General features: G+C 42.7%; 1 protein-coding gene across 1 annotated transcript in view; it reads left to right on the top strand.

The window, feature by feature from the left end:
- The first annotated feature begins 4,674 nt into the window (after positions 1–4,674).
- Positions 4,675–24,525, top strand: part of SCUBE1 (signal peptide, CUB domain and EGF like domain containing 1) — a 201,000-nt gene continuing 181,149 nt past the window's right edge. The window contains exons 1-2 of the mRNA XM_051644074.1: positions 4,675–4,783; positions 7,603–7,725. Of these exons, the coding sequence (XP_051500034.1) occupies positions 4,696–4,783; positions 7,603–7,725 (211 nt within the window). The 5' untranslated portion in view covers positions 4,675–4,695. The remainder of the gene's footprint in view (positions 4,784–7,602; positions 7,726–24,525) is intronic.

Here is a 24,525-nt window from a genome sequence, read left to right as displayed (position 1 = left end):
AAGAGTAGTCCTGCTGACGAACATGTATATGCTTCAGCATTCTTTGCATGGTCAGGGCCTTGATTTGACCAGGAAAGCACACAGATAACTGACTGCAGATCAGAGATAACAGTAAGAAAGTGAACAACAGAAAGTATAGTGTGCTTGAGTGCCCTAATCAGGGCTTTGAAGAAGAAATCAGAGCCAGCTGTAGTGATTTTTGAAGGACAAGTTCACTTTGTAAAGATTGATCATAAAATGTCTCCTAAAACAACTTAAAAGCTTTTTCATCTGTTGGGTTGCTGTCCTGTGCAGTCAGAGCAGTTAATTACTATCCAGGATTTAAGGTTAAAAATGACTGGCACAGGCCTAAAGTACCCAAGACAGTACTTTCCTCTGAGTTGCTTGACCTTTTTAGAGTGTGCAAACCTGGGTGCTCAAGAGGGTAGCATGTTAAAGCAGCTGCAATACAACATACTTCTTTGCAATCACAATAGCCAGTGAAATTCATTTCAAGAGTAACTGAGCTGTCAGTTTGAAGAATACAATGGTAAGTAATCTATACCAGATCAAGAGCCAGAACTTGGACTAGCAAAAGTCACTCTTTTGAAGGCTTCTGTGGAGGCGTCATTGAGTTAAAATTCTGATCCTACTCTGGTCTAAAGTTAGTGGATGGACAAAGAGTAATGGGATCCTGCTCACTTCATCCCCTCTGTAGTCAGGATGAGATTTGATGTTGGCATTTTAACACCTCCTACATCTTTCTGTGAAGTCCAGGTAAAAACACTGTGGCTTAGCTTCTGTCAGCTGATACAGTGTTTTTTTGAAAGGGAGGATGTTCTCACCATCCATTCTTGCTCTGTATCATCTACTGGCACAGAAATCTGAATGCTCAGCTACTGTTTCCTTTGTCTTCCTTTTTTTTTTTTTTTTTTTTTTGGTGGGGAGCGGGGGGAACTGGCCTTGATATTTCCTGTCTGGCTCCCTTATGCCTTCACTTCCTAAAACCAAACCATTTCAGAATGCTGCTGTCCATCTCCTTGTGAACACAAAGGCACATCAACACCTCTAAAAGTATTTTGGCAACAGAGTTGACATACGGGACTTTAAGAAAGGTTTCCTTTTCAGCTGCATGTTTCAACAGGACCTTGTCCTCATCTTCCACTTCCTGTGGTGTAATCTCTTCACAGATAGTAACATACAACCTTGTTCTGTGCAATTTCTGTTGCAGCTTTTATAGGTGTCACATAATCATTTTAAGGGAGACTGCTGTAACCAGTCTCCTGTGTGATGCAGGTCTTGAAGTTTTACCCAGCTCTTTATGCATCAAGTCCTTCATCTTGAGATGTAACCTTCATCTTTGCAAAAGGTGCTTTTTAGCAGGACAAAGCAAATACCAGTAAGGGTGAAGTTTGCACAGCCTGTCCAGTGACTGGTCTGATTCCTACCTCTGTCTATAGCTTGTGTTGCCTCCCAAGGCAGCGCTGGGTCCAATATACAGGTGAACATAAGTAGCAAACTGGGAAACCAGGTAATTCTAGAGATCTTGTTCTGTCTTCTCAAGGTAGTTTTGGAATGGTGTGTATCTGTGGCAGAAGGTGTGCTGGAGGTGAGGCTACTGTTCATGCTTCTATTTATGCCCTTGGCCTTCCCAATAAGCAGGTATTATGGACCTTCTACCCTGTAAAGAGATGGGGCCTAATAAAAATTATTGTTGCTGTTATTATTATTACACTAGAATATTCCCCAAAAGCTTTAAAGACATTAGAATGGAAGAAGATTAGAAACCCATGCAATCCATGTACATGCAAGCTGTCACTCCAGTCTGCCCAAATGTTTTCAGGCAGAGCTCGAGTACGTTGGTAGAGAACTTGAACAATAGTGGTGGTTCCCAGGCTAGGCCACCTCCACCCTCAATTCAGGCAGCTCTTGCTTATCCCAGTTATACAGAGCAGAGTCATGGATGTGAATCTGGCTCTTAGTTTTCAGGCTGGAAGAAGCAGATTGGTCATTACTTGTAGTGTTCAATTTTTCATGGAAGCATCTTTGCAATTGATGTGGAGATGATGTTAGATAATTATAAACAAGCACAGAAGCACAATTAGAAGTGAAAAAGCTGAGTCCACAAGGATCCCTTTTCTAAGAAGTGGGCCTTAGCAAGAAAAACTGCTGAAAAGACCCTTCAGGAAATACTCAGCCTGGCACTCTAGGTCCTATTCCTTGTTGTATGCAATGATCCTGATGATGTCAGCTTCAGGCTGCTTCTGATAAACACTGCACCACTGTATTTACTCATAGATTCTGTCAGTCAGGATCTTGTTGCTTTGTTGTTATTTGTTTTGTATGTTTTGCTTTTGTTGGTTTTTTTAAAGCGAGCTTGCTAGAAGAGGGACACCTGATATGAAGGATCTTCAGCTTTCAATTTGCATGCCACCCTTAGAGTATACAAGGACACAGGTAGCATGATACTTGGATCAAGGTGACTCCCTTTCCCGAGTGCCATACAGGTACTGTTAGTACTCTACAGATTATAACTACATAGAATCAGGGAAGATAAGAGGCACGAGTGTAGTGATTTCTGTAAGGGTAACTTAACAGATGCTTTCAACAGTACTACATGTGTAATACATGCTAGAGAGCAAGTCACCAAGGTAATTTCTCTTTGCTTTAGCAAACATTTTATTACACTGTAACTTTTAAAAAGTTGAGGTAGCTCATTTTTAGATATTACTAGTTAATCTCTTTGTGGAAAATAAACTTTTTTGGACAATTTATCCCATGATAAATTGTTGCATGATTTCATTAAATGGAATGACAAGGCCAATTATAAAATACGCTTTAAAAATTTGGTAAGAAGGCTTAGCCTTGTTTTCCACCTGGGACAAAACTCATACTTACAGATTCTTTGAAAATAAGAGCCTCTGCAGAAACCTCGGCACGTGATATTAACGAGGTAAAGATTTCACCCTCCGGGCGGAGGTAAGGACTGAGGTGACGGTCGCTGTGCTACAGCACGCCCTACAGCTCACTAGGTGGAGCTCTAAGGTACCAGGTAATCCCTCTGGGGACCTACAGGGAAGAAGAAACGCTCAGTGTATCCATGGGAAGATTCGAGCATGGAATTCACCACCGCACCTCAGTGTATTCACACAAAAAATAGGGGGCTGGAATTAAAATAAGAATACCCCTGCCCCACCCCTAAGGGATTAAGAAGGGGAATGCCCAAAGCAGAGGTGCAAACATTCAGAAAGCAAACAGCATTCGTGCCATGCACCAGTTATTTCGTTTTATGAAGGGAAAGAGAGCGGTGCGGTGTTTTACTAACCAAGCAGCTGGGCTGTGCAACTTTTCTTACATTTCCTTCCCCTCTCTTCAGGCTTTAAAGATACCTAATGGTACTACTCTCTGGGCAAACGTATTGCACTGAAACATGCATGAAACACTGAAACAACAAATGTATGGGAGGAACTTGACAAAAAGAGGCATCTAAGGCTATAGCGGAGTGTATTTATTATCTGGATGACAAGGGGATGCAGCACACAACGGGCAGCCTCGCTGGGGAATTAAGGGGATTTAGAACATGAAGTAGCAAAACATTTCAGTAGGGGGAGTCGCTGAAAGACACAAGGTGTAAAGCGAAGAGGAAAGTCAGGAAAACAATCAGTCTGTAAGACTTCAAGGTCACAACATTTCCCTCCGAGGGGGAGGCAAATGTTTGGGTTTGGGAGGATTGAAGTGTCTTCAGCAGAGGCAGTTGCAGCTTTCTCTGGTGCTTTTGGGCAGAGGTCTCACCTGGGCCAGGCGGGGGCTGCACGGCTCACCTGCGGGAACACGCCGGCTTTGAGCGCAGCGGGGCTCGGGGGAGCGGGGCTCGGGGAGGCCGGTCGGGGCTTTGCGGCTGGAGAGGGGCACGTTCCCGCCGCAGAGCCCTGAAAACGCTGGAGAAATCCAGCGGCTGGTAATGACCCGAGGCACGTGGGAACGGCCGCGCTAGGAGTTCGGCGAGGCTAAGGGGAAGGCGGGGCGGGGGGAGAAGTTTTCTTTTAGTCTGAGCCCAGAAAGGGGGAAAAATCCCTCTCAGCGGTTGTCAAGGAGATGGGCGGTCGGGTTCGCCGGACTGTCTGCCTTCACAGCTCGCAGCTCGGGGCGCGGGGGGGGAGCTATTTCCTGGCGGCTCCCGGCGAGGGGCACAGGGGGCTGCACCGCCCCGAGCCGCCCCCAGCCGCGGGGGAGCGCCCTCCCGGGGGGTGGGGGGGCTCCAGCGGCGGAACAAAGCCCCGGGCTAGGGCAGCTGGGGGCGCCCGAGGACGAAGCCCGGTACCGGCCCAAACGGCTCCCTGCGCGCTTCCTACCTGTTGGCAGGCGTGAGAGGTAGTGGCGGGGACGCGGGCATCCCGCCGATAAGCACCGCGCTCCTGACTTAACAGACATCTGTCGGGGCGGGGAAGACTTGAACCGCCTGGCCGGCCACCCCGCACACCCCCGGCGGGGCTGAGGGGCAGTCCCCGGGGGCGGTGGGGGGCAGTCCCGGGGACGGTGGGGGGCGGCCCGTCCCGCCCCAGCCCGCCCCGGCAGCCGGCACCGCCCCCGCCGCGGGAGCCCCGGCGAATCAGCGGGGCGCTGTCAGGGCGTCAGCGCCGGCGGCTCCGCGCGGCCGGCCCCGAGCGCTTCCCTTATCGCAGACAGGCACCGGGGGCCGGGGATCGCATCATTATCATGGGCACTGTTTGCTTTTCACGGCGCTGCTGTTTGCTTTTCGCTCTCGCCTGGGCCGGCAGGTTGGCGGGAGGCAGCGGGGGCGCAGGTAAGAAGGGGGCTCTGCCGCCGTTGCCGCCTTCCCCAGGCTGGGGCGGCCAGGAGCCGTGGCCCCGGGGGGACCGTGGTCGTCCGCTCTCCTCTGCCTGGTGTAAGGTGCTGAGGGGGAGGTCACTTCTTGCTGCTGGTAGTGCCGGGGGTGTTGGAACTTGTGGTGGGGAGGCGTTTTCTCGCGTGTCTGACACTGCCGGAGCCAAGGGACGTCTGGAGGGAGAGACGGGGCAGAAAAAGTTACTTTTCTTTAAGTGTCTGCGAGATGAATCTGTGCAGAACCCTGGAGACTCCGCAGGGAAAGCGGTGGCTGTTCCATCTTCACAGGTTTTCCCTGAATGCGCATTAACGCAAAGAGCTGGTGTTGATCTTAGCAGCCGCAACTCCTATCTGTTTAATAGCTGTAATGATACTAAGACTTTGCTCCGGTGGGGTTTGGTTTGTTGGGGTTTTTTGTTGTTTTTCTTTTTAATCTTAAAAAAAAAAAAAAAGCAAACAAAAAAACCCCCAAACCCGAAATCTCCATCTGCCTGGGAATGTTGTAGGCCTAATGTAATTTCTTAAAGATGTGTATGCAGTGTCTGAAGTTCTGCTAGAAGAAATCCTTTACGGTGAAGCAGGAGAGTGGGGGGTGGAAGAATCCCTTTATCTCAAATACAAGAGTTTAAGTGGAACAAAATGAACGAAGTCCGCGTAGAAGTTCTTAAAGTCCACGAAATGCAGTGTGAGATGTGGAGCAGAGCAGGGGCTCATATTTGGTTTTGCCCTTTCATTTGACTCATTGGCATTCACGCCTGACTCCCAGGCATCCTCTGATTGCTGTGAAATGTCCCCTTTGGCTCAATGCAGTTTGAATTTTTGACGGCATTATAAAGAGTCCAGCTGTCACTTTTGCTGATCTTGAAGGGAGATGGGTGCTGGTTTAATGAGTCAAAAGTATTAACAAGGGCTTTAAAACAACAACAACAAACCTTTTCATTTTGCGTTTGACTGGATCTGTGTCTGATCGGGGCAACACCCTCGGACCCCCTAAGCTAATTCACGTAAATCTTAGCTAGATCTGAACTGGCTTAGTGGTTAAAATAAACTAATGGACAAGAAAGAAGGAAACAGATTAGAGCAGCCCCGCGTTCCTCCTGAAAATACAAAGCCTTGGGTTCTGTTCCCCCCTTTCTTTAAAAAATAACAACAATACAGAGTCCAGGCAGTTCTCTTGCTAGGATCCCTGAGGTGCCCCGCGGGGCCGTCCTGCTCTGCATCTCTCGGAGAAGTTCTCTGCCGTGTGCCATGCCACCATATCTGATTATTCTCCGCTCTCTAAATAGCCCCCTCCTGTCCCCTGTGACTTTGAAGGGTCCGTGTGTTATCACTGGAGATGGCTGACTGAGCACTTCTGAAACAATTAGCGTTAGGATCTCAAGCTAACAATAAAACCGTTTTCACTTTAGTGCACCTTTTTTGAGGATCTGCTAATCTAACTGGCATGAAACCGACTGCCCATCTCTCGCTGGTTGCCCCCCCACACCCCTTTCCCTCCGCAGCACCCCTCTCTCCTCGGTACTTCCTAAAAATACAGGGGAGGCTGTGTGCTCCGTGCAGCTCTGCTGCCTGCCACCCGCCGCTAGCCCGCCCCTCCCGGCCTGAGCGCTGCCCTGCCTGCCTGTCTGTCTGCTCCCGGGAGCCCCCGACACTGGCTCTGGCCTGAAATGGTGAGGGAAGCCGTGCGAGCTGCCTTATTGACGGCTGACAGCGGCGGGCGGCCCGGCCCGGCCGGTCTCCGGCGGCGGCGGCATCACCTCCCCCCGCGGCGGCCCCGCCGCAGCCCTGCGCTGGGGGTGACAGGGTGGCCAGGGACCTGTGAGGAGCGCGGGGGAACAGGCCAGGTTAGGCAGGGCTCTAAATGTTCCGAAGTGAACAGCACACCCCATCCCTGAACAGGTCAGGTCTTTTTTTTTTTTTCTTTTTTTTTTTCTCTCCTTGTTTTTCCCCGTCTATGTTCACTTCATTAACATTCCCACGACTACCAGTTCTCGACTCTCTCACCCTCCTCCCTCCCCCATCCTTTTTAAATCCAGGGGAGAACACGAATACTCGTCACTGAGATGTCTGTAAAGGCATCCCACCCTGAACACATGGGAAGCGGGCTGCGTATCACCCTTTCAAGAGCCCGGCTCACCAGTAAGGCACCCGCCCGGGAAGGGGCCGGGAAGACTGCTGGGACTTCTTCCTTCTAGATGAGTTTTAGTCCATGTAGATGATGTTCCTGCAGGTTGCTTTACTCCACGCTAACTTAGCGAGTTTCATACGGTCTTCCATTTATTTATTTTTGCCTCTTAATAAAAGGTTTAATGTGGGTTTGCTGTTCAAATATTTCTTTTTCTCATTCCCCCGCCAGTGTAGTTTATTTAAACTAGGGTCTTGTCTTTCTAAATTAGGAAGATCTCTTTGCTGGAACATACAAATTGGCGCTTCCCCCCCCGCCCCCTCCGTTATAGGTCATTTAAACACTCTTGTTTTGAGCCAGTACCAGACCAGTACAGCAGACACTTATTTCTAGTGTGTCTAATGATTTCCCAATGCAGAAACGAGGGACCGAGTCCCCTGTACCTCGGTGGAGCGGTGCTTCTAAATGACTTGGGGAGAATAAAACGTTGGTTTGTTCAAGTGTTTAACCTTAGATGTTCCCATTTCCAGGATGACACTCGGAATGCAGGCAAGCAAACAGCTTCTTCAAGTAGAGTGTCTATCTTTGAAGGTTTTCTGTGTCTTAGGTCTCTTTTCTCATCTGTCCCCTTGGGGTTCGTTCTGTGCTTCCAGATGTTGACGAATGTGCAGAAGCTACGGATGACTGTCACATCGATGCAATTTGCCAAAACACACCAAAATCTTACAAATGCATCTGCAAGCCAGGCTATAAAGGCGAAGGGAAACAATGCGAAGGTAAGGGCGGCTCGGCTCCTCTCCTCTTTCTCATCCCCTCCCTTCTCTTATTTGTTTGCTCTTTAAAAGCTTTTGTAAATAGCTGAATTCCTGAAACGATTAATGCAGATTTACAGCTGCTTAACCTCAAATCTCGGTGTTTATTGGCAAGCATCCCCCTGCTGCTTCGCTAATTGCCCGGCATCACAAACAGCGTGTCCGCCAGACTACTTTTAAAAATTAAAATAAAAAAAAAAAGGGGGTGGGAGGTGGGGGGAAGGGTGGGGTGTAGATGGTGGTGTCCGCCCCGCCGAGGCGATTCCCAGTGGCACCCGCACGTGGAGGCCAGCGCCGGGCCCGCTGCCCACGGGCGCTCGAAGCGCCGAGCACGTGTGGCCGCCCCGCTGGGCCGGGCCGGGCCGGGCCGGGCCGGGGCTGCAGGGTCGCTCCCCGGCAGGGAGCGGGCGGGAAGGGCCGGCATGGAGAGCAGCCACGGCGGCTGTGCTGCGGGTGGCCGTCCCTGCCGGCCGCCGGCGCCCGGGGAGGCCTGATGCCGCCTCCCCCCGCAGCTGCCGCGGGGCCTCGCCCACCCCACCCGGGCGCGGGGTTGTGGGCTGTACCGGTCTGTGACCTCGGGTCCCTCCGAGGGGCTGGGAAGCTTGCACCGCCCGCCCGGCTAACGTGGGATTTACCGCCAGTCTTCTCACCCAGCGACGGCCGCATTCTTCCAGTAGGTGCTTTCCTCTGTCAGCTCGCACAGGACACTAGAGCTTGCTTCTCTTTGACACTGCGCGCCTGTCATGATCGTATGTTTTCAGTCTGTGGAACGCTATTTGAAAAGGAATTGTTTCAGGTTATTGCATTTACGCAGACTTCTAAAAGTTGTACTTCTGTATGTCCTGACATCAATTCTTCCAATTGAAAAAGACCGAGCATATTTTATTAGGCACTGTTTAGGCTCATATTTCAGATTTTATGAACTCCATCTTGTCTGTTAAACCTCAGCAGAGAGATTGGTCTCTGGTGAAAAGAATGAATATTGTAATCACAGCAGAAAGCCTTATAAATAAAGGATGCAAGAATTTATTTTTTTTCTAGTTGTAGATGCTTAGCAGCTATAAAAATTATGCTTCCAATCTCTCTCTTTCTGCAGCAGACTGAAACTTTTTCAAAATGTATACGGCCAGTCCATTAAAAAGATTAAAGACCTAGAAATGACTTTGCTGAAGTCTACAAAAACTTGAAACCACATATTATTCTCCATGGACTTCCAAAGTGTTTGTTCAAGTGCCCTCATAAAGCATTTTTGTGGTTGTCATATTTTCTGTCTTGGGCTTCGGTTGACAGAGACAAATTCCTAATGTCCACCTCTTGGCGCTCTAGCATCTCTGAGCTGCTGTTCATTTGGAAGCCAGAGTTTCTTTCTTGCAAACAGGATAATAATTCACCACCACTTCTTCCTCTATTCATCCCTTCCAGGGAATGAATTCTGTGCAGAGATAATGTATTGAAGGCCACAGCTTGGAGGTTATAGCATTCTCAGAATTGGTACTTCTTTTTGTATTGGCTTTCCACATAAAAAACTCCCTTAAGCTTTAACTATGTATATTTTAGCTGTTGACCTGACTGATATTCATGCTTATTTAATATACATATTCTCTTTGCATGACTTACCTTGGGTCAGTAATAAACAGAGCTTAGTAAGTAGTAAAAAATCAGCTTTCTCTGTGGAATGATGTGCAGAATCATGACGTTTCTGTGGCTGATGTCAGACTCCAATGTAATTAAATTTGGTGCCTGACAAGCTTGGTAAGTAAAGTAAGTTGGGGCAGACTGCATGGATGTTAATTACTCAGCATGAGTCAAAATAATGTAACACGTCTAAACCAGGTATTATGATGTGTGATATATAACCTTTTTTTTCCAGTGTTACAGCAACAGTTCTAAAGATTTTTGCATAAGCTCTACATCTTAAGTTGGTAATTAATATCAAACTTTGGTATAAGCAGAAAGCTTGAGGTATGTTTGGATGCTTCCTTTCTGGAGCTTATTTTAGATTACTTATGTACCTCTTCATCTGATCCCCAAGTACTTGGAAACTTTGTTACTGAAGTCACATACTTTGAGTGGCAGGCAGATATCACTGTGTCCTTTTTATAAGGGAAGGAAGTTCAAAACTACAGAGGTGAAGGAAGGGTCACAGAAGTCAGTGGCAGACCTAAGCTCTGCCTCAGGTCTGCTGTTCACATATAGCAGGTTCATTTTGCATCAAAACTTACAGAAATAAATAGCTAGCAGTATTGATTAGTATTTTATATGCTGTCACAAGACAACACCAGTAATCAGCTATTAAAAAATATCCTTTAAAATAAATGTGAATGTGCTTGTAATAACAGAGATCAAATACAATGAATGGTTTTTGTTGTGCCAAACTCGGGTCATTAAAGGAGTCTGGGTCTTTATAACTGAGCTTTTCTAAATAAGCTTTTTGATGGAAACTAGTTACCTGTGAGGAAAGGAAGTCTTTTGTGCAGATAATGTGCCTCTTTAACTAAGTTTGTAGCAATCTGCCTGAGTTGCTTTATGTTTTAAGAGCATTCATTCTAGCATAGCTAACTCCTGCTTAGTGCAGGCTCTCATATATAGCCAGATTTTACTAAACAAGCAGAATTGCAATTTGTGTAGTGCAGTGAGCTTAAAGTACTTATATATATGATCAGATTTATTCTAATGTATTTTAGTGAGCTGCCAGTTTGGGTTATACTGAGGCATTAGAATTAAATTAGAAAGGTGTGCATGTTAATTTACTTTAAACATCAGTATTTAATGTTGCTTTCATTCGCTGAAAATCCATTTTTAGTCAACGTATGGGAGCTAACATGATTTGAATGATTCTTAAGTTTTTAAAACATTGGCACACATATTTGTACAAATATGTCCACTATGTGAATATGAATTTGTGTACTCTTAATTATTTTTTTTTAGCATTTTACTAAAAGAAAATGAACAGTTTAAAAATGGGATCTTTACGCTATTGCAGGAAACATGGAGCCCAGCCCACTTGTGCAGGATTTTGTGTCTATTTTTCTGCTCTGACCTAAAGGGTGGGAAGAAATACATAAGACAGAAACATTCCATTAAGGACATGTGGAGAACTCCAGCAGTAATTATACTGAAATGAAACATTTTATTGACAGTCTGTTAAATTCCTTTAGCAGGGAATTTGTTTCTGAACTTTGCTTTTCTCCTGTAATGTCTTTTGGATTGAGGATGACGTCTCAGTTTGCAGATCTAGCCTACCCTTTTTCTTTCTTTTTTTCTGGGTAGCTTTCTTTTCTGAACCAGGTGACATATTTGTTTCCACCAAGCACAGTTGTTTCTCTAGACAGAAGAGTTGCTCATTCTTTCTGTGTCCTGTCTCCCACTTCCCTCTGTAAATTTCAGTTCACCTTTCTTCCCAACTGACTGTATGCTCTGCTTTGTCAAGCTGTATGGTCAGCATTGCCATGATGGTATTTCCCCCATCACATTTTGACCACAAATTCTCTAGCTGGCATTTCCGTGGGACAGAATGCGTCCAACACAGGTGATCTTAGACTCAGTATTACCTAGGAAATCTTCCCTGTTGTGATACGAGTCAGTGTCTCAAGAGCAGTTGCCTGCCTCCAGCTGCAAGCACACTCTTTCATGCTCCCTAGGTCTGTGTGCTTCCCTTCGCTACACTGACCTTGGGTTTTCCCACAGGTTAGTATCTTAATAGAACTGTTAGCTGGAAAACTGTGCCAAAGCAATGGAAATTCTAGGTTATAAAGGATTCCAAGTCCTGACGTTCCTTAGGCCTCCTTTGACAGTGCCTCCTTTGTCCCTGATGCTAGTGTTGCATGTTTGCTGTTTTAGGGTACTCTGTCATAGAATCATAGAATCATGAAGGTTGGAAAAGACCTTCAAGATCATCAGGTCCAACCATTCATCCTACAACCCCTATCCACTAAACCATCTCCCAAAACACCATGTCTTCCCATTTTTTGAACACCTCCAGGCATGGTGCCTCCACCACCTCCCTGAACAGCCTGTTCCAATGCCTCACCACTCTTTCAGTGAAGAGATTTTTCCTAATACCCAATCTGAACCTCCCCTGGCTTAACTAGACCCCATTTCCTCTTGTCCTATCACTAGTCACCAGGGAGAAGAGGCCAACACCTGCCTTACTACAACATCCTCTCAGATAGTTGAAGAGCAATGAGGTCTCCCCTCAGCCTCCTCTTCTTCAGGCTGAAGAGCCTCAGCTCCCTCAGCTTCTCCTTGTAAGTCCTGTTCTCCAGGGGTTTAGCTCTCCAACCTATTTAATTTTTTTGTGCCCATGCTACTTCTCAGGCTGTTTCGAAACCTCACAACATTAATGGTTTAAATACTCTGATTAACTTCTGGCTGATGTTTATCTGTGCCCATTTTATACATAGTTCATGTGTTAACTTTACTCTCTAAACATTTTTTCCCTCCACCTACTGTTTATCTCCAGGGTGACTGTGATTTCAGTGAGTTGCTCTACCTGTGGTTTCTTTTTCTTTTGGGTGATTCATTACATGTAGGACTCTTTCTCTACGGTTTATAGACGATGTGATTGTATGGATGTGATTTTTTCCTAAGACATGTTCATTGGCACCTGTTGCTTCTCGGTTGCAACACTCTGCACTGAGCTTTCCCACATTGAAGAAGATACTCCTCTTGGAGTGGTTTGTTTTTTTTTAATGTCTTTCATAGTATTTGCCTTACTTTTCTTCAGTTCTTTTAATAGTTGGTCTTGTCAGGTTTCTTGAATTATTTTTACAGAAGAGGAATGCTCACAACTTTCAACTGTATTTTTTTTTATTCCTGCTGTGAAGCTTCATAATATTGTTCATGGAGTTCTCGCTGAGGGCAGCAGAAATGTACCATGGCAAAGTGTCTTGGCAGAGGCTGCCTCAAGAGGGTTATTTTCAGGTTTCTGCTCATGTCAGAAATTTGTGATCTATCAGCAGCCGTTCTGCTTGACTGCTAGTTGAGTAGGCCTGTGCAGTTCTAGTGGTACATTTGTTGTATGTTGATATACTTGCAAGTTCTTTTCCTAATGTAAGTAATCATTCCAGATAAACAGGCAGGTTAATCATGGTAATCTGCAAAAGGGGCTGTTAGTCTTGATTATCCCAGTGATAGCACCTCACTGGGTTTAAGCATGATACAATCTGAAAACAAGATAAATTAGTCCTGCCTCAATCACAGGTATATTCAGCCCCCAGCAGGTTATGTCCTGGTTATATATATCTCCATTTGGAAACACATATAAATTATTCTTTCTGCACCACAATGTTCATCAAAGGGATGCGTAGCTGAAAGAAGCTTCTGGAAAATGTACAGCTGAACGATCTAGCAAGGCATCTCCTAATCTGGGGTTTAGATGCTGCTTATCACAACTTCCACCATAGTTTCTAACATCAGCCTGTGTACAGTGGATGGAAATACTCAATACAGTACCTGGAGAAATACTTGCATTAACATACCTAGATTTTGTTGTTTGGATTGCTCTTCTGTGATGTCTGACTCAGTCTCTAACACAAACTGTTGCTCCAGACAGAAAAGCACAACATACTCTACAGATGGTCTCTAAACTGTGAACTCGAAGACCTTTTCTGAACCAGGAATTATAATTTTGTGGAAACAACAGGAAAGTGAATTTCTTAACTTGGCAGAAGTTAGAGACTCTCAGGTCTATCACATGCAATTCTATCTCCATGCTGCTGGTGTGATAATGTCCCTAAGCCAAAATGTACACTACTTACAGTGTTTGCAGCAATACACTGAAGTTTAAAATTATAGCTTGTTGCATTTACCATCTGAAATAGTATAGATAAACCACTCATTATAATCTTCAGTGATTTTGTGGGTGTGAGGCCAAGTTTTTTCTTAGGCCTCTTTGTTAGATCTGTTTTAAAGGATTTTAAGCAAATCTTAGCAATTGGAAAAACATACAGAAAATTTATCTCCTCATCAGTCTGACTTGAATAACAATGATTTTTTTCTCCAGGCTTGACTTAATATTCTTCTTACAATTTTAATATTGTTCACCTGCTTTATCTTTCATTTTCTGAAGAAGTTTGTTTCGCTCATTGGATTTTAATTTTACTGAGGTCATTCAAATATCTGCTGTGTTCTTCTCATACTCTTAAAAAATGAATCCATATATTGTGTCAGGGCTGCTCTGAATCAGTGAACCTCAAAACAACACAGGCCATTTCAGAGTGCTCATTTCCCAGCTCCTGATTCAGTATCTCACACCGAAGCCTCCTTGTGTCTGCTGGGATAAGTACAGGGCTTCTGGGTATCTTTTAAATGGAGCAATGATCCCATTTCTTTTAAGAGCTAGATGGTGTCCTGTCAGTCCACTCTCAGCAATTCTTTCTTAAGTGGACCATCTTTATCAATGATGTCATGAGAGAGTAAATTAACACTTTCAGGTGCCCCTTGGTTTCTCGAACTTGGGTATCGTGGTGCCTGTACAACTCTAGTGGACTTAGGCTTGTGCTGACTGTCTCTCTCTCTCTGGTGAATAACAGTGATGCCACTGAGCAGGGCAGCTTAAGTGACTTCTTCCTGATTGATGGTTCTTCCAATTAAAATAGAAGATGAATTAATTCCCACAAGGAAGGGTCATCCTCTGGGATCTTACAAATATTGACTCATTTCAGGCTGAATATTATCACTACATCCATAGTCTTACTGTTAAGGCTTGCATGAAGGTGCTCTGGAAACATGGTTTGGTCAAATGCAGTAATAATATCTAATAAAAATATCCTACTACATATCTGTCAGAGGAACAAAGGATTTTTTTAATAGCTCTGGGTTGGTGTGTTGAGGTTTCTTCCCCAAGAAAACATCACAAATATCTACACCTTTTGTTAGCCTGCTCTGAAAAGCTACGGGAAAATGGAATATTAAGATTTTTTCTTAATATTGTTTCATCCTTTGTTTGTATAATTATTCTAATGTTGTTATTTTCTGTATAACCATTTAATGACTTGATCTCAGTTTAGTCCTTGAGGCCTTGACACTGATCTAGTTACTTTCAAACTGGTTGTCCAGAATCCTGAGGACTGTAGTGAATATTAGGTACTGAAGCCACTGTGCTTTCTAGTTTTACAGTTACAATACCTTAACAGATGGTGTTAATGTCGTATGTTAAACGTCATGTCACTCTCCCAAAATGGCTGTATTCTGGGTGAGATCTGTTGCTACAAGTCTGTGATGCTGGTTTTGTCCTCTTGGTCTGCAGCAGCACCTCTGAGCACAGAGGAAGAGATACTCTGCCATCTCCCAGATTTCTGGTGATTTTTATTTCAAGGTCAAGTCTTATTTCACAGTTTTATTCACATGGATTCTAGCTTTGCTCTAGGTGACCTATTGTGCTGATTTCACAGAAAGCGGCTTCCAGTATAAAGCAGTACCATGTTGTTTTAAAATGGGGGAGAGAGCATGTAAACTACCTTCTTTGTTTTGAGCTAGTAACTACTTTTTTTTTTTCCTCTCTCTGAGTAGATCCTACTCATTTGATTGGGTAACTTGATGCATCTTTTTGGATTAGGCTGATAAAAGTGTTTCCCAGTTCTAAGGTTTCCTTCCTTCCTTCCTTCCTTCCTTCCTTCCTTCCTTCCTTCCTTCCTTCCTTCCTTCCTTCCTTCCTTCCTTCCTTCCTTCCTTCCTTCCTTCCTTCCTTCCTTCCTTCCTTCCTTCCTTCCTTCCTTCCTTCCTTCCTTCCTTCCTTCCTTCCTTCCTTCCTTCCTTCCTTCCTTCCTTCCTTCCTTCCTTCCCTATTTTTTCTTTTTTTTTTTTTCTCCTAATTGTCTGCTACCATTTAACACTCAATTCCGAGCTTGCCAGTTTTCTGAATTACTTCAGGGAATGGAGTTTTATAGGGGATGGAGAAGTAGTAGCAAGAAAGTACTCCTTAGAACATTCTGCGATAAAACAGATTTTTATTACAGCCTAAGTGAATTAACAGGTTATGATAACTTTTTCTTTTCTCCTTTATGTTTCTTCTGTTCCTGGAATAGGGCTTTTGTTTTGGCCAGGGTTGAGTCCAGATTTTATTTTGTTATTTATTCAGACTGCTTTCTTTTTCTGACTTTTTTCATCAGTTTATCGAATAAAACCAGAATATCCCTTAGTTGGGACAACACAACCCCTTTAACTGCTCACAGTGCCATCCGTCCCTATGTGTCACACACCCTATTGTTTTCTTCTCTCTCCCTTTTCTTCCCTACCCTGTCCTACCTCTCAGAGCTACTTTCTGGCAGCCCATAATGCTGCTTCACAGAACAGCTCTCCCGGTGGTCCAGTTTTGAAATCTTCCAATTTCACTTAGAACATTTGCTCCAACTTTTCTTTTTCTTTTTTTCTTCCCCACCGACCCCCCCCCCCAAATGCTTCTTGGATACATATATGACTATATTTTGAATATACAAATACCATGCTGCTAAAAATATGGTCTCATTCTTCAGCAGCATTACATTTCGTTCTCAATTTGGAAAACGTGTTTTTTTCCAAGAACACATCACTAAATAGTTGATAAGCTCCTTGTCTGCTGGATGGTCTATAGGTACTCTGAGAACTTAAAAACATATATGAAATTTCATCAGTCTCAGCAGTTGCTAAGCTGCAGAATGCAAGGTGGCCTCCTGTGGTGATATAAACTTAGTATTTATAAGGACCTTCTCCTTTCCCCTAAATATACAGTGTAAATTATCTGCCAGAAAATGAAGGAGCATAAATAGAATGTACTAAGCTCAATATGTAAGAGTCTGTCCTTCTTTTGTCTTTATTCCTTACAGATCTGTCAGACACTGCCTGTTTTTCTTTATTTTCCTACCTGTCACTTTTACTTCTGGTGTAGAACCCTTTCCTTGCAGTCTTTGGTCTGTTGTCTTGTGTATTCTGTTACTCAACTCTCTCTTGACCTTGTTATTTCCCTACTGCAAATCATACTTCTATTTCCTTTGTCTTTTCCTGGTGTATTTTCACCTGCTTCTTTTTTATTTTATAAAGTTTTTCTTTCCTTGTCCTTTCTCTCAGTGGCTTATTACAGTTACAACAGTATTGTTATTCTGAGAGCCAGTGTGCAACAGCAAGACCTCAGGGACTGGACAGCTGGTAGCTGCAAGTTCTGAGGATCTCTTAGTGGTCCTTTCCCTTGAGTTCTGTCTTCAAGTCAAAACAGCTCCCACCACCTCTCAGAATTTTCCTATTTTCTTCCTTTATCCCCACCTTTTCTTCCTTTATCTTATTCCTCACCCCCACCATGAGCTCAGAGTTCACCTGTCCTGCAGCACATTCTCTACTGTTACCACTCCCACAGACTCATGACTCTTTCCTCAGCCAGCTGGCTGGAAAGACATCTTTGCGTGGCTGTTTGCCATAATTTTTCAGCTCATATTTATTATGTCTTCATGTGTGTCCATCTCACTACCAAAATCCACATTCTTTTTTCTGAGGCTGAAGATAAGCTGATGCATGAGATGGTCAGGGAGCCTCAGGTTGGATGAAGGCATAGGAGTTGGGGAATATAAATTCCTCTTCTTTCCCTAACCCTTGCCCAAATAAACTGCACTAATGTGACTTTTGTCTCCTCTGCATTTGAGCCAGGTAGCATCCACTCTGATGCTGTTAGGACACTGTGGAGGTAATGGGAATCATGAATGGTGCATACAGGGATTCAGTCTCTGTACCTCTGGAAGAGAATGGTTGATACAGTCTCTGTACCCATGGTACTAGTCCAGCCCTGTTCTAGACCAGGATAGCTGGGAATCTTAACTACAGGGCAAGTTTGATCAAGCTGCAATGTATCCCTGAGATGGAGAATGTGTGGCAGCAAGTTGTAGGAAAAATTTGTGTACAAATTTCTGATTGAAAAGGGAGGAATATTCCCTTAATGAACTGATGTAGGAAGTTTCGGTTTTCTTGATATTTTGTTTTGGTTCTTTCTGCACAGGGGCAATTCATGTGGGACTGTACTGTGTAGAATATCACTGAAATAATTCCTAAGAAAGTGGAACAATTGCAGCATGGCCCTATAAGCACTTCAAGCAGTTCTGCTTTGAAAAGGCAATGAACTGGGATATAGAGGCTGAAACACACGGAAGGGAGAAGGTAGTGGTGGACAAGGTGAATGGATTTCCTAATCTGGTTTCATTTCTGGAGCTATCAGGTTGTGAAACTACAGCCCAAGGTTGAAAAAACACCAACTAAGAAGGACATTTTTGGAAAGTTTAGCTACCTAAATTTCAGCAGATGCATGCTCAGCTTCTGAATTAATTTGGTTGTGATTTTTTTTAAAATTATTTTTTAAATGGTTATTTTTTGTTTGATGAATTTTCAGCCGTAATTTGGCCAGCTTTTTCTGTCCCAAGGGACCCTCTGAAAGGTAACTCCCTGTCTCCTTACAGGAAACAAAATCTGAAAACATTAAATCTGTTCAAGTAATTTGGAGAGATTTTTTTTAAGTTAGTAAAATGGTGAATTTTCCATAAAATCACTTCAGAAAAAAAACAACAAACATCTTTCTGGTGTTTTTCCTTTGTTTGTTTTAGTATGTATATATTTTTTTCAATTTCAGCTGAAAAAAAAGTCATGCTTTAAAGGAGATACCTAGCATGAAAAATTCTAGTCCATACATAAATGTTTGACAGAATTATAAGAAACGGAAGATAGGGTCTGACAGGCCCTCTTGAAATTTCAAGGCTTTCCTACAGATGCTCAGTAAAAGAAATAGTTAAACTACAGTCTGAAGAGTTGTCTTGTTCAGATACTATGATTCATTAGAGTACTCAAGCATGTGTTTAATCTTAAGAAGCTGTTACCCTTTAAAGTAATTCTGTTTAAGTGCTTTATTAAATTGAAGATATTGTCATATTTTACTTTGCAGTGCTCCATTTCTGGAGCTGTAGAGTATCACAGTTTTTCCTTTAGTGAACAAGGAATAGAAAAAAAAGGACCTTCATCTTCACAGGTGCTTTAGGCCTGAACTTAATCCTTAACACGTGAAGTTTCCTTGGTGCTGGATGCCCTGCAGGTGATCTGTGAATTTCAAGACCATGACTATTGATGTTTTACAATACAGTCACCAAAGACAGAATCAGAAATATGAAATAGATGAAATTACCTTCATATTGTTCTGATTCCTATAATCAATCTGTTTAGCAGATGAGCTGCTATCTCACAGAATAGAAAAGACAATTTTTATTTACTCCCTCAGCTTGAGACTGCTGAACTCTGCATACCATTGTTCCTATGCCTTTGTCTACATGAACTACTGTCAGTCCTTATGTATAACAAGGCATCATGCTCACAGAACACCAAAAATTTAACTGAAAAAACACAAAAGAATGCTGCATAATACTGACTTGGTGATTTTTAGTGTTCTTGAGGGTGAGGGTGCTGCTGCAGAATGTGCTTCAGAGACCAGAGAATGGAAACCTCTGCAGGAGTAATTATTTGTTTGACATATCATTGCTGAAAAGACTGCAGGATGTTACTGCTGTGTATTCTAGTTCTTTCTATTGTCAGAGGGAAATTGCACTGAAGTGCCTTTGTTCTGATTTCATTATCTGGAAGCAGGGGCTAGGTTCAAAACTTTCAGTTGTCTCCCTGTTACAATGAAAAACTGGTTTAAGTAAGTGGGTATTCACTTTGCTGAATGGGGAGTATAGGTAATACATATCTAATATTTTTTTTAGCAGCATGCATGTGGGAGGAATTTGATATGTGACTTCATACCTCTATAGATGTTAGTGTGTCTACTGAATTGTGCCTCTATTCTTTTTGCACTTTTCTGTTTGCTAAACTTTCTTGGAAAAAGATTCCATAAAAGCTGTGACTTGGAGACACACCTATATTTTTTTCTTAACTGAAAAGCATGAAAGTCTCACTTTATTTAGAAATTTCCATTTTTCTGATGCATTCCAACCTATCTAGAGATTAATAAGATGAAAGTCCTTCTTTCCACATCCTTCCCCCACGCACCACTTTTCTCTTTAACCAGCCCAGTTATTGCTTGCAGAGTGGTACCATTGTTCTGATCCTTAATACTGGTCTTGATATACCCACTGGAAAGGCAGGTGCTCCAATCTGATTGTTCCTGCTTCTGACTGTGATAGGATTTTCCTTAGGGCTCTCATAGTGGCTTTGTCACCATGGGCACACTGGGAAAAGGCAGTTTCACTTAGCCTGTGTTGCAGACTGACCCAAAGCCATGAGACTGCTTCACTAGGGAGGCTAGCTGTGGACTCTTTGGCTAGTAGAGAGCAGACACAGGTGGAGCCCTGTGGCTCTTGCTTGGCTTGAATTCCTAGGAAAGTGAATTTACTTCTGTTCAGACTGAAGTGTGCAGACAAATTCAGAGTGCAAGGAATAAACGAGGGATGAAGGGCTGCCAGAATGAGTCTGACCTGTCACTGGTTTGACTTGTAGGAGTGAGCCAGGGAATGAGTATAAGGCAGGAATAGACAACCTCAGCCTATATTCCTGAAATAAAAACCTGAAGACTAAAATGGTTTGGTATAGTTTGTTTCATTTTGTGTAGATGGCTTCATTATCTGAAAATGGAAGCGGCTTATTCTGTGTGTAGATGTGGCACTTCAGGGCACGCTCTGGTGGCCCAGGCTTTGTATGGAAGGTAACAGGCAGTTGCTGTAGTCCACTCCACAATGGGAAGGCAACATCAATGCTTATCCTGAGTAGGATTACAATATATAGTTGCCTGAGTTAGCAAGAACCTGGATGCAAGGGATGCAGGCCTGAAAGGGAGACTTTCTGGAAGGACTAGCATGTTTCTGGTAATGTTGCTGCTCATTGAGGAAAGTCCTGCTGTTTGTAATTACAAAGCCACCTGAATGATTCTGTTTGCACACAGCACACTCTGGAGGCCTCATGTTTAATGAAAAGGACAGCCTGGTGTCTTGATCAAATGAAATTATTTATACCAGCAAGATCTGTGTCCTTGTAAGGAGTCCTGAAGAGTCCAGAGAATGCACAAGAGGTTTTCTGTTTGGGGGTGAGTGTTACAGAGGTTCCTGCTGGGTGAGGGCTGTGCCTCAGCAGGGCAGGGGTATGTGTGGGTGTGTGTCCTGCCCTCAAAAATGCAGGTCTCAGGATTGCTCAGCTGATTTTTCTTGAACTTGCTAAGAGAACTTGATCCCAAGGATGAGACCAAGCACAAAGAATTTCAGTCTTTGAAGAAGCTGTGAAAATGGGAAGTGGAAGGCAGGTTTTTGTAAGTGGTACAAATTGTATCAGAAGTACACACACAACATATGTGCTTAAGATTGTTATGCCAAGGATGAACACAACTATCAAAAGAGGGAAATAGGCTAATGGGAAGTTTACTACATATTTTATTACTGAACTATATACAATTAAGGGAGAAAAGGCAGAATAGGAATAAGCTTTATACTGCATAAAATTACAAAATGAATTAAAAAAAAAAATGGAACACTGTAAGTTTTAACACACAAACATATAACAATATTATTTTCCACTGAAAATCAAGTTTATCAATGGATTCCTGTTTAGTAAACTTTATGATCAAGAAGGAAGCATAAAACTTCAAGGAAGTACATGTCTTCTGGTCTGAATTAGTCACTGACATGGTTTTTTCTATTATAGTATTTGAATCAGGAGGGAGTGCTTTAAATGCTTCAACCCATTTAACCTTAATTGCTCAGTTTTAATAGACATTTGCTAACTAAAGGAACCAAATTATGGCTTGAATTAGGCCCAACTAATCTTAATTAAAAGCTCTGCTTTATAATCGGAAACAGCCTATGTTTAAAACAGTAAGCTTTTCTTAAATGGCTTATTTTAAAATGCTAAGGCCCTTTTGATAGTAATTGTTTGGACCGAGTACGGGTAACCATTATTCTCCTTATATTGCACTTAATTAAAAATATCTGCTCCATGTGGTTTTGTGCCTTCTGCTGGCTGTAAAATTGTCTGGTGGGGGGGTGGGATTACTTTACTTTTCCTGTGGCAATTTGAAAACATGTTGCTTCCCTTTGTTTTAAAAGTTTTCCAGGTTCACAAATTAACATGTGAATTAATACAAATATTAGCTTCCTGCATTTCTCTGTCCTCAAGTGAACACATGTCAGTCACTTCAATTAACTGGTGTACTAGGCATGTAATCGTAACAATTAATAATACATCCTATAATTAGTTTAACATTTAAATTGTGCTCATACAGATTATGGGCTTCTCATTGCATTCCTTCCTGATACCTAACTTCCAGTAAAAATAAAATATTACATTGGGAGGGAGGTCCTGGCTCTATCTATTGAGCATTTTGTATATTAGCAGAGTTTCTGTTCATTTCAGGGGTATATGAAGAGGACCAAGGGTGGATTTTGTCTGTCTAAATATGAATCTCAGAAGTACAGATCAGTACACTTAAGCAGTTCACCTTGCTCTCCCTTTGTAGTTGATGGAGAGAACTAGGAATTTCCTTAATGCAGTTTGCCTTGTATTAATGGAGACAAAAATAGGACAGATAAATACTGTCCTGAAAGCAACAGTCTCTTTCTAATACAGATGTGGACATGTACAACGTAGTTGTGTGACCCTGAATGAAGTGTATCTGGGCCAAAGCACCTGCAGTTCTGAGATTCAAAGTCCATTGTAATTAAGGGAGAATATTCTGTACATAATGGTACTTTGAATTTAACCAGGACAGGGGATTTTTAAGCTGCAGTATTATATTTGATCATTATTAAATTAATTTTCGCAGTCTCAGTTTTACATTTTTTATTCTTTAATTTTAAAAGGCCCCTACCTCTCCAACACAGGCATATAGTTAAAAAATTCAACAAAACCAAATACCTCCTCAACTTTATTTTAGGAAAAAGCCAATTTTTAAAATTGTGTTTTCTTAGAACTCAGCCTTAAGATTTTTCCTCATGTGTCCTACTCAGGAAGCACTGCCAAGCTGTGTGATCATACCCTTGTTTAAATTGCATGACTTTTAATTCGAGTAGCTGAGTTGTCTGCTTGCATAAGCTAAAGACAAATTAAAGAGTCCTTTAAACTAAGCCGGCTAGACCTTTATGTGCACTTAGAAGTGAAAAGTCAGGTATGCCAGTTATGGAGATGGACAGACCTTCTTGAATATCAGTCTCCTTTGCTTAGTTATCAGAGCTTTGTAATACCCCTTAAGCATTTTTTTTAGAATTTCTCCTTGTCATTTGTTGTATGTTCTGTGTGGATGGAGTATGCAAAGGCTGTTAAATCATAACCATTACAGGAAGGTAAAACCAGAGCTCTTTACAGTGGGTTCAAAGAACTCTGGACCCTACCAATGCCAGTGCCACTGCCACATACTTATGTGTATTTATCTTCTAATATCAGAAGTGTAGAAGTTGGCCAGATTGCGTTTGATTAATGAACTGTCTCGCTTGATGTGCGTTTTCTGACAGTGGCCAATAGTAGATGCTTTGGGTAGGTTATAAAAAATGCACCATAGAATAATGCAACTAGAGATTTAAGAGTTCTCTGGATAGAAGTTTCCTTCAAATCTCTGTTTAATGGCATCTTCAGAACAGAAATGGACAATGAATATGTTTCCTTCTAAAGGTGTTCTGTAAAGCTCCCAGATAGGTGATTAGCCATTCTCAGTACACTGGAAAAAATTGTACAGGAACAGGTAGCCATATGCACCTGTCTGTTTTCAGCCTCCCCTCTACTGTTGTTTCCCCTGGGTGTCACATCATGTTTCTCTCCATGGCCAAACCCTACAAACCCAAATATTAACTTTTGGCTTGACAACTAACAACATCTTCAGAATGACTGACCTTCCTTCCGACTTTTCTGAAAATGAGACTCCATTAAGGAGAGTCTGAAGTTAGTTGTGGAAAATTACTAGGTACTTCGGAAAGCTTGATCTGGATGTTTAACCTCTAACTTTAGATTATTACATTGTTAAACCAGGTGCCATGAATAAATACCAATAACCCTATTTCTTAATTTGAGCCTTCTACTAAGGGTGAAGTCCTGTATTAATCCTGGATGAGGCAGACCTTGGTGCTTTCTTTTCGATAGATAACTGAGGATGTTAATAATGTGTTCTCTCCTGGACTTCTGTTTCTTTGTCTTAGAAATACTATGAATATACACCAGATACAACCTTAAAAGAGGGATTCTCTAGAAAGATGGGAAGGATGAAGGAGAAGCATGGGGAATTACTCCAGAACATTTCAAAAACTGACTTCTCTAATCTCTAGTTTTGTATTGTATGTACTGTCCAATTTCAAAACAACATGAACTGTTTGTTGGGTTGTTAATCAAGTCTTTATTCAAGAGATTGCTGCATTTTGCTTATCTTTGCATAATAAAATAGCATTGCTGCAAAAGGAATTTCATAATAAATCATCTAAATGAGAGTACTGAGTATGCTCTCTACAGGACTAAAGGAATTTTTATACAATCTTACCTACTTTTATCCCTCTACTACTGGGGAGGAGGGCAGTACAAATAGACTACTTGGTTTCCTGTCATGCATTCTGGCAAATGCATATTATTATTTGAATACTGTGCAGAAGTTGTAGGCCTCCTTTGGTTCTTTCTACCTAAGATCCTCCCTCTGATAGTAAACAAATATAATTATGTAACTTTACAAAAGGGAAAATTCCAGGCTATGACTATGAGCTCTGTTCTGTTTTCAGCAAATGCCCATGTTACTCTTTCCATACCTGAAGTTTCATTATTTTTTTTTCACTAAATAGCATTAACAGTGCTGAATGGTGTGTG

Source organism: Apus apus, chromosome 1, assembly GCF_020740795.1.
Source record: "Apus apus isolate bApuApu2 chromosome 1, bApuApu2.pri.cur, whole genome shotgun sequence".
In the NCBI taxonomy this organism is placed as follows: Eukaryota; Metazoa; Chordata; class Aves; order Apodiformes; family Apodidae; genus Apus; species Apus apus.
Note: the sequence above shows the minus strand (reverse complement) of the source record. Positions and strands in the feature narration are given on the sequence as shown.